The 10,693-nt window shown below is 50.0% G+C and overlaps 1 protein-coding gene across 1 annotated transcript; it reads right to left on the bottom strand.

The window, feature by feature from the left end:
* Positions 1–1,925: 1,925 nt before the first annotated feature.
* On the bottom strand, positions 1,926–8,391 carry LOC144172870 (uncharacterized). The gene is made up of 3 exons (XM_077701496.1): positions 8,373–8,391; positions 4,990–6,411; positions 1,926–1,984 (listed from the first exon to the last, which is right to left on the bottom strand). Exons 1-3 carry the CDS (start codon positions 8,389–8,391, stop codon positions 1,926–1,928), a joined length of 1,500 nt encoding a protein of 499 aa, XP_077557622.1.
* Between the last annotated feature and the right edge of the window lie 2,302 nt (positions 8,392–10,693).

Raw genomic sequence — 10,693 nt, forward strand, 5'->3', positions numbered from 1 at the left:
AAGTGTGCGTGGATGAATCACCCAGAGGCACGAGGAGGCAAGAAACCCTGGCGCCAGCGGCGGCGGCGGTTTCAAGTGGCGGCTTCTATATCCTCGGTTCACCGGACGCTGCGGGCCACTTCTTTCCTTCATACACGTATGAAAGAAGGGTCCACCGAAAGGAAGCTGCGGTTTCAAGTGCCCAAGCTCGTCGGTTTCCAACCGTCGGCGAGAGCAGTAAGTCGCTCGTCTGCACGTGCTGGGAGCCGAGTTGAAATTCCGTTCTCACGGGGCCTCCAAAATGTCGACTTGCGCGAAGTGGTGCAACTCCGGCACAAGACACGATCGACGACGTGGATATTCACCCTTTCCATCGACCGAGTGGTCCGTGTGCATCAGCCACGCCTCATGTCGTGCGCGGTACATCAAGTGTCGTCCACTGCCCACCTGATTGGACAACCTGTGTGAAGTTGAATTCCCTAGCCAGGGATCTGGGGAATACGAACTCTATTTAAACGACTGTATTCGTGTTATTCTTGTTCTCCTGTCTCGACTGTCATCATGTAGAATAAAGCTCCTGTACAGTTTCCTCCTAAGCAGTCATCTCGAGTAGTCCGACACCATGCCGAGCCGGGACCTGCGGGCCTGAACGAGTCAGACAACCCAAGGGTCCCTCATCTCTAACAACGGGAACATTCGAAATTAAACCAGTTCGCCGGACTCTGATTGTGGAGAAACTGCTTTTAAGCGGCTCTTCTACGTCGGAAACCTCTGGTACATTCTTCATTCTACCAAGGGCTACACGAGTTGTTGTGGACTGATGGAACAGTAGATTTTGCTTTACGTATGGAATTATTAAAAGCTGTGATCACGCTTCCAGCCCTACAGGTTTGTTCCATAGGTGGAAAATTAGAGAGTGCATTGCCCAACGCAAAGGAGAATTTAGTTATATTGATGAATAAATGTACTCTGAGGCTAGGTACTTTCTGGATGCAAATTATTTAAAAAAGAATGGGGATATGATCACTGTTCGTCTCGCAATCAACTCTTGACCCCGAGGATGGTGGTGGTGGTGAAACTTTATTTCCAAAAAGGGTCCTGAAGGACACCTGACCGGTGTCAAGGTGTAGAGGGCATCTCCCACGTCGGGACGGGGAGCCCGAGACTCTCCGCCGCTACGCGGGCCTTCTGGACAGCCCAGAGTTGATCGTTAAGTTCACTGCTCCTGAGAGCACTGTCCCACTTGACCTTATCCTCCAGATAGGAGGCTTGCGTAGCACAACCACACAACATATGACCCAAGTTCACATGCCCATCACACTTTGAACACGTAGCAGTTCCGTCGTAGTCCGAGTCGATGTGGCTCATCCTCCAAGGATTGGCGTATGAGTCCGTTTGTAACATGCGGAGAGTGACTGACTGCGCCCTGTTGAGTCCTTTGTGTGGGAGCGCAAATTCCCGTCGATTTAAGTAGAAGTGCTTGGTGAGCTCGTTGTAGGTCTGAAGTTGATCCTTGAAAGCCCTTTGTGGAGACGGGGGTGGTTGGGAGGGTGCGCGGCTGCTGAGTCCTCGCGCCGCCTCGTGTGCGGATTCATTGAAGTTCCGCTGTCCTCCCCCGAGGTCGCCCATGTGGGCTGGAAACCAGACTATCGAATGATTACTAATGTGTCTATCTTCCAATAACTTGGAGACTTTGGCATCAACCACTCCCCTGGCGAAGGCTCGAGTGGCCGCCCTAGAGTCGCTATAAATGACCTTATGTTGAGGATCAAGCAGAGCAAGTGCAATGGCCATTTGCTCAACAACCTCCGGATTCTTGGTAAACACGGAAAGTGCGTTGCACATCCGTTCTTGAGCATCAATGACGGCTATCGAAAAGGCCTGTCTTCCATTTATCTCAGCAGCATCTACAAAAGCCGATTCCGTAGGGCTCTCGAGAGCTGCAGCTAGAAGTGCTTTGGCTCGAGACAGTCTCCTTCCTTGATTAAAGACAGGGTGGACGTTTCTGGGGAAAGGACGGACCACGATGGAGTCTCTGATTTCTCTGCTAAGGTGTTTAACACTCTCCTTATTCTGTTCGGTAAAGATGCCCAGAGTGACCAGAATGTCTCTGCCTGCTCTTGTGCCTGACAGTCGACCTACCTGCGCAGTGTGCTGGGATTCTGCGATTTCTGATAACGTATTGTGAACCCCTAGTTTCAGTAGGAGATCTGTGGATGCATTGATAGGAAGCCCCAAAGCTACCTTAAAAACACGACGAATCATGGTGTCGAGGCGTTTCTCTTCGGTTTTCTTCCAATTGAGCATAGCCGCGACGTAAGAAATGTGGCATAAGACGAAAGCGTGGATAAGCCTGATGGCGCACTCCTCGCTTATACCCCTATTCCTGTTGAGAATGCGTCGAAACATTCGTAACGCGTTTTCAACTTCCCCGGTAATCTTCTGTAACATTAAGTTATTGGAACCGTTTCCTTCGATAATTAAGCCCAGAACTCTGATGGAATTGACTTCCGGAATGCGATTGCCGTGCATGTCAAAAAGCGCCACATTGGGCCTCCTGTCCTGCTCCCAACCCCTGGGCTTGCGCCCTGGTCTAGATGGGCTATAGAAAAGCAACTCCGACTTCTTTGAGGAGCATTTAAGACCCGCAGGGGCGAGGTATAGCTCTGTGGTCCTGACAGCTTTTTGCAATCGAGCCTCCAATTCACCGTCACTGCCCCCAGCACTCCACAGGGTAACATCATCAGCGTAGATGGTGTGTTCAACCCCCTCAATATCGAGAAGTGTTCTAGCTAATTTGGACATGACTAGATTGAACAAAAATGGAGACAGTACCGAGCCTTGAGGAGTTCCCCTGTCTCCAAGCTGGAGGGGTTCTGATATAATATCTCCAATGCGTAGGGAGGCGGTTCTGCCGCTGAGAAAAGATCGAACGTAAGAAAAGAAACGCTCGCCGAGACTAAGGTCCGATATGGCCTGAAGTATAGCCGTGTGGCGTATATTATCAAAGGCTTTTTCTACATCAAGGCCCAGAATGGCCCTTGTGTCTTGAGTGACCCGATCTAGCAGCTTCTTTTTGATCCGGAGCATAGCTTCCTGGGTCGAAAGACCCGGCCTGAAACCGATCATGGTATACGGGAAAAGCTGGTTATCCTCCGCATAAGCGGAGAGCCTGTTAAGCACAACATGCTCCGCAATCTTGCCGAGGCAGGACGTCAGAGAGATCGGTCTGAGGTTTTTAAGTCCGAGAGGCTTGCCCGGCTTAGGAATGAGTATCGTATTAGCGTGTTTCCAAGTATCTGGGACGTAGCCCTCTCTCCAGATATTATTGATTTGTCTGGTTAGATAGCTGATGGAATTATCCTCAAGATTGCGAAGAACTCTGTTCGAAATACCATCAGGGCCAGCAGCAGATTTACTGTTAAGCTCCTGAATAGCAAAACGAACTTCGCCCTCCGAAAACTCTCCGTCAAGCGCGTGGTTGGGAGAACCCGTATACACTACTGGCGGAGGGACGAAAGTCTGCGTTTTTATAAGTGGCAAATACTGACCGGCTAGATCTTCCAAGAGCTCGTCATCCTTAGCTTCCTTCCGCGCCTTGTGAATTATTTTGCTCAGTAGCGACCGCTGGGTTGGCTTGGATCTGGAACCTCCCTCATCTAGTAGATGTCTGAGGAGACCCCATCCTCTCCCTTTGCGAAGTTGGCCGTCTAAGGAATTGCATATCTCATCCCATTGTTGTTTACATAGAACTTTACAGTACTCCTCAATCTCTCTGTTCAGCAGCGCGATCTTTTTCCTAAGTCTCGTGTTCAGTCGTTGGCCTTTCCACCGTGCTAGTATTGATTGCTTAGCCTCAAGGAGATTAGCTAATCTGTGGTCCATCTTCTCAGTTCCAACATCCGTGAGGATGGTTCTTTCTGACGCGTGAATGTCCAGCCCAAGCTGCTCTATCCAGCTCTCGAGCGGAGGATCTGCCTCATCGGGAGAGGCATCGAGATTAGCCCTCAATTTGCGGAACTTATCCCAATCAATCAGTTTAAACTCCCTCAGCTTCTTACAGACTACCTCGAAGCTGACGACTACAATATAGTGATCGCTGCCGAGGTCAATATCAGTATTCACCCAACTAGGTTTCTCGATTCCCCGGACAAAAGTTAGGTCCGGCGTCGAGTCCCTGCACGTAGAAGTGCCGCATCTAGTTGGGTGACCCGGGTCTGTAATGAGAGTGAGACTAAGGTCCGAGGCGTGCGTCCATAACCTTTCACCCTTGCCGGTGGAGTAAGGGTATTTCCACGCTTGGTGAGGGGCATTGAAATCCCCACCAACAATCAGAGGAGCGTTACCGGCCAGCCGTGCCACTTTAGTTAGGATGGCCTTAAAGCTCTGCCTCGATTCTTTTGGGCTACTATACAAATTGAGGATAAATATACTGCTGCTGTTGCCTATGTAATTGTTAGGAATTATCTCCACAGCGATAAATTCTACCTTACAATGCGACGTACGGAGCTCGTGTCGGATATAAGGGATCTTCTTATTTATCAAAATAGCCACACCCCTGCCTTTATCCTCCCGGAGGCTCTCCGCCTTGTATCCCGTGAAAGGGAGGTCAGCCGCAAGAGTCTCCTGAAGCAAAATAACATGTGGTTTCTCAGCTTGTGATCTAATAAACTGCTGGAGGGCCGCCTTTTTTGGGTTGAATCCTCGGCAGTTCCATTGCCAGGCTCTAAAGGCTGTAGTTATCGAGGCCATCTTGACCGTGTGGGCTTGCGTTATTTAGGTTAGTATTACTGTGGGAAATACCCTGGTCTGCCAAAGGGTTGGGATAGATCTTCACCATAGCTGGAACTACCGTATCATTCAAGTATGCCTCGATCTTTTGCAGCCTAGCCCCGACGCTCTCCTCATTGTGCTCAATACGGGTGAGTCGGTCGTTTATCTGCTTGATACTATCATTAATCGCAGATAGAGCCTCCTTGATTTCCGACTTTGCCTTAAACTGCAACTGACTGGGCGGAGTAAGGGCCCGCTTCTTGGGAGCTGGGCACTCTGCGACCTCGCCCTCTGACGGAGCAACCTCCATGGACCTTGGAACTTCGCTATCTGAGGGACGCTCGCCCTCTGACGGAGCAACCTCCATGGACCCCGGAACCTCGCTATCAGAGGGACTCTCAGAGGACTCGGACTTGTTACGAGTAATCTCTCTGCGGAGCTCGATCAATTCGAGAGTGAGCCTCTCTACCGCCGCCCTGAGGCTGTTGTTCTCCTTTTCCAGCGATAGAATCCTATCTCGTTCTAGACTACGATTCGTTTGGGTCATTGGCTGATCCGCGCCTTTTTCTTTGCCCTTAACCTTGTTGGCCCACGAGTCTGCGCCACCACCAGCCGCGAAACGCGCCTGCGGCCCTCTGGAGCGGGAGCGACCTCTGCTCCTGCTTGCATCTCGCTTTTTTGATGACGCACGACGTCGGGACCGAGAGCGGCAGCGCGAGCTAGCTCGCCCCCTGGATTCGGACCTGTCGCTCACCGTCTGCGTCTCTTCCTTGACCATCTGTGCCTTCGCTCGCTCTTGACGTCTAACACGCACCACGTATGGCATCAAGTAGCGTTTCTTGCACGATTTATCCGCTGTCACATGCAAGCCCCCGCACAGCTTGCATTTCGGGTTGCACACATGTGGGTCACTTGGGTTGCGCACGCCGCAGCCCCTACATTCCGAAACACCGGGTGTCGGGCAAACGTCCTTCCGGTGTCCGATCTTTCCGCAAGCGTAGCACACGTCCACTTGTTTCCGATATAAGTAGCAGCGCACTAGAGTAGGTCCATATCTCACAAAGTTTGGTACACGAAGTCCATCGAATACAATAATAACAGATCCGGAGTTCTTGATTCTCTTGACGCCGAGCGCCAACGGGTTACGGTCGTTCAAAATGTTCCTTTCAAGGGTTGCAGGCCCGTCTGCGATGTCCACGTTTCTAATAACCCCCTTGCACGTATCGCTGGGGGCGGTCTCGTAAGCGTTGACTTCGAAGACCTTCCCGGCCACCGTTATGAACTTGATGCGAGCGCACTTGTCCGCATTTTCTCTTAGAGGGGTGCTGGCCACCATAATGTTTTGCGTAATGTTTGGGCAGATTACGTCATGCAGCGTTTGCTCCGAGCTCAAGCTTGCCGCTTCGGTAATCGCCTTACCCACGGTGGGGCCCACTTTCTCCAAATTCAATCCCCCTCTGGGGCGTATCACAATCTTGATGTGCTCCTGAGGCATGGGAGGCATGCGGGAGGCCTTTACCACCCGATTCACGACGCTGGAAAACGGCCGGCGTGCACTCACCTTCTCTTCGCTAGCGTGGCTATCGTGCTGCTCTCGGCTGACTTTTTTTTCTCTTCGGCTGGTGACCTTCTTCCAGCCCGATTCCTTGTCAATATCGTCTTCGGCGATGAAATCGCCTTACCAGCCCTGGTTTTGCAAAAGTGAGGTCAAGGACAGACAATTTAACAAAATGCGAACGCGCAGCTCGTGCCCCAACCAAAACCTCTTCTTCTTTCTCAAGGTAGTCACCAAAGTAAATGTAACTGGTAGCGAAGCTTGAAGCGAAAAGCGGTTCAGAGCCTATTGCCAGCGACATCAACACGGGGCGTAATGAGAGTGGCGATTGAAGCGCGACTAGGTGTGAAGGGAAGAAACACACATTACAGAAACCAAGTTTTATTTAACAATTAAACAATATTTATATTTAACGAACGATATCTATTTCTGATATTTAGGCACAGTGTGCAAAGAATTTATGAAAATGTTATTCATTCTCAAAAACCTATTTTGTAGCGCCCTGTGAAGAATGGCACATGCCATTGGTCTGCGATGCAGTCCTCGTTGTGTTTGGAAAGCGTGTAAATTTCGTCTGCTAGAAAACGGCTCCCAGGTATTTTGGCGTTGCGCATTTGCATTCGGCTTTCCTTATTAATTTCGTGTGAACTTAATTTTTGCTGTCTGTGGAGTTCTGAGGGGCGTTGTATCGCTTGTGAACACGTTTAGTACCGTGCTCAACGGGTACGGTGTCCTACTAGGTGATGCTGGAAACGGTTTTCGCGGAGCGCTTTCCTCGGTACCCGTGGAAACGATGTGCTGTACAAGGTTGCAACAGCAACTGCCGTATGCCTGCCGTTTCACTGCACCGTGTTCTTCTCATTTCCACAAGGATAGGCAAAACTGTAGTACTGTTAATACGTGCACGAGGGGTGTGTAAGGGGACATCGTTGTGCGCTAAAAAAGGGGGTTCTTATTATGTTATGTCACAGTTATCGCTTTATTTCACCTCAGGTTTGGCTCGCAGCAAGTGGCGTCAAATACTCTAGAAATTCTCAGCGTATTCCAATAGCACAAGTATTGTGCGCCACTTGAATTCAAACGATTCGCTTTAATTTCCTATCTCGGTGCCTTCTCTGTTGCATTGCAACGCTTGTAGTGATCGTTGCTTCCCAAGCTTGCATGCGCGAACAATCTTTACATCGCAGTACTGTGTTGTGCTGCTCTGTGCTGCGCTGCTGGTACATCTTTCCTGCTATGCGGTTTTACTTACTGACGTCGCGTTCTTTTGCATTGATTATTTTTTTCTCTTTTGACTTATCTGTTGCTACACTTGCCTAAACAATGCAACCATGAAATTGCAGGCGTGAATCTTGATAATTCCTGGTTACAAAACCACGTCATCTCCTAGCTAATACGCTCTGCCTTTTCTTATTACTGCGCAGGTATCATTAGAAATGATTGATTGATTGTAGGGTTTAACGCGCCGACGCAACGCAGGCGATGAGGCGCGCCGTAGTGGAGGGCTCCGGATTAATTTTGACTACCTGGGGATCTTTAACGTGCGCCGAACTCTCGTACACACGGGCGTTTTTGCTTTTCGCCTCCATCAGAAAAGCAGCCGCCGCGGCCGGGAATCGAACCCGCGACCTTGTGCTCAGCAGCGCAACGCCTTAGCCACTGAGCCACCGCGGCGGGTTATCATTAGAAATGACAGAGTAAGCTAAAATCAGACCGGAGCAAACATTATTGTACCAACAATGAACTACTACGTAAATTTCAGTGCTCACCCTGCCCATTTCATCAGCATAACTTGCAGCAGTTTGCGAGCACTGAACACCAGGCTTTCTTGCGGACTCAACCGGCAACCCGACAAGCAGGCCGCGAAGCTCTCAATAGAGAAGTTTGGGGATATCACCAGATTCCAGGGGAAACTTTTGTGCGTTCAGTCTGTAGGAATAAGAGGAACAGGACTTAGAGATAATTTGATCCATTTCCTGTAGATGCAGAGTATGATCACAGATCTGGTGCCATTCGCAGTGACAATGCTTGAAAGCCTCTTCAAATTGGTGAAAGCTTTTCTCACTCGTGTCGTTGAGGGCCATGCTGATAGGTGAAATATTTGCCGTTTTCAAGCTGTACCTTGGCTATGAGGTGGCGGATGGCTCCGGATTAGTAGTGGCCACCTGGGGATATTTAACCTGCCCCGAAATGTCGACACGCGCAGGGGCGGTTTTGAGTTTCGCCTCCATCGGACAAGAGGTTGCCACGGCCGCGAATCCAACCAGCGTCCTCAGGCTCCGCCTGGAACGAACAAGTGACTAGATGCTTTCACTCAACGCAACCATACCAGGCGTTGGCTTGACCTTAACTGAGATTGAAGGTCAGACGGGCGGAATGGGGCGCTTTCTGGGTCTGTACATGAAGCGCTAGAGATTTCGCTAGAAAGTATTAGCTCTAGAGCAAGGAAACATTTTACCGCAAATCTGCTTTTGCCAGCAATAATTTTGTTTTGCAAATTGTTGCCAGACTACGCCACAAACTTGAATTGCGTGCACTCAGGCTAGGGCACTGCTTAGCTCGTAGCAGCTATATTGACCAAGCAAAGATGAGACCGTGTAACGGTATAAAGGAGGCTTGTTCACACGATGCGCGTCGATCCCCCGCTTTCTCCTCCAGGTTTATACGTCCATAGCGGAATAGAATTCTTCGAAGCGGTTCACTGTACGTGGAAGAAATCCGCTACCTCGACTCGGTGCTAAAGATGCGCGAAAGTCGTGTTTGACGTTTTACTGCGCATAAGAAACAAATGCAGCAAGCTCCCACTACACGCACGTTCTCGCTGGCGACTCGGGCACTGGTCGGCGACTCTGGCTAGTTTCGGTTTCAAAATTGGGGCGATCCTAGCGGCAGGGTGCTGCGGCGTGGCCCTTCCCTTTCCCTCATAGTTTCTTTCTTTCCACACCATGCATGCTTCCGCGCCTCCTCACGCATGCGCAACAGCTCACCGGCGCCAATTTTTTTTATTTCTCTTGGCGCGCTCGGCGGGCCAGTTTGGTGCGTGCGTAAGGGAGCTGGCGTGCGAAGGGCTGCGGGGGTTGCCCAAACGCCTCCACGGGCTGAAAGTTTCCCTGCATTATAAAATATATACGAATGTATTCTAAATATAGGGCCGCGGGGGAAGGAGCGTCAACAGTCCTGCGCAGCTCTGTGGTGCAGCAACACAGGGCAAAAAGTTCGGCCAAGTTTCTCGTCTTCTCCAAAAATGACAGGTGAGCAAATTAGCTTTGTAGAAGTTATAATGAATTCCTTAGAAGCCGACGGATTGCACTCTTCTATTTTCACTTCGCACATGTAACGTGCAGTTAATGAGACATGTCAGTCGTCTTGGAGTGGAAACTAATGTGCAAATATATCCCAGCCTTGCAGGTACACAAAGTTTTAATCGAAGTACGCGCATTCGGCGCGCAGACTCTTGCTCGTAAGGTGAATTTGAGGCGGCATTGCCGTTTTGCGATTGTCTTAGTAACTGCTTGAACGTCGATTCAGGATTCTTATCGATGTATTTTTTGTTGTTTCGTGCAGTGGGTTTGAGTCTTGGGTGGGGCCCCAAGTCGAGGACGGTTCAAGACTTCATTGGACGTTTCCTGTGGTGAATCACCTTAACCCCTCCAAAGTTATCACGCTGCACCTGCTCACAAAGAAGGCAAGCTCAACTGTACGCGCTTCTTGTCATTGACTGCGTACCTATTACCACGGCGATTGTTGGCGCGGTGTGGCGTGCCCTAACCAATTTTTCCGGTGCCATCTTGCTCCAAAACGGATATTTGCGGCAAAACTGCTGCCAAACGTTGCTTCAGTGCTCCGAAACATCTGACGTAAAACCGCGGTGTTCAATTCCAGTCAATTTGCACAGGGAGCAGTGGAAGGCTAAGCCGAAATACATGCGTTGTCTGCAGCTTTCATTGCAAGCGTTTCGCTCATAAAAAAAGGGTAGCATTGCCGGCTGTGCTGTTCAATCTAACCTGCGCGCCCGCGCCATGTCATCTTATCACGAGTGGCTTTTCTGTTCCATAGTTCTAAAGTTAAAATCGATATCGGACAGGATGAGATAAGAGGCGCTGCCTAGACACGAGCTAGGGAGTAGCGTGTGACAACCTAGCCGATATCTGCAAGTAATGAGCTCGGTACATACGGCTTACAATACAGGAAAACTTTTTTTCTGCGCGTACCCCCCCCCCCCCACCCACCCTTCATAATCACACTGTTCACGCGCCATTAAAAGAAACGACGGGTGCGCTCGATTTGTGTTGCGATTGTTTTCTGTATTATACGACGTGGTTGCGGATTATTTTTGTACGCAGATATTATATAGCAATGAGTGCTCAATAGTGCGGTTATTGTGTT

This window comes from Haemaphysalis longicornis, unplaced genomic scaffold (assembly GCF_048455015.1).
Source record: "Haemaphysalis longicornis isolate Haplotype H1 unplaced genomic scaffold, Haemaphysalis longicornis Haplotype H1 scaffold_1, whole genome shotgun sequence".
NCBI lineage: Eukaryota > Metazoa > Arthropoda > Arachnida > Ixodida > Ixodidae > Haemaphysalis > Haemaphysalis longicornis.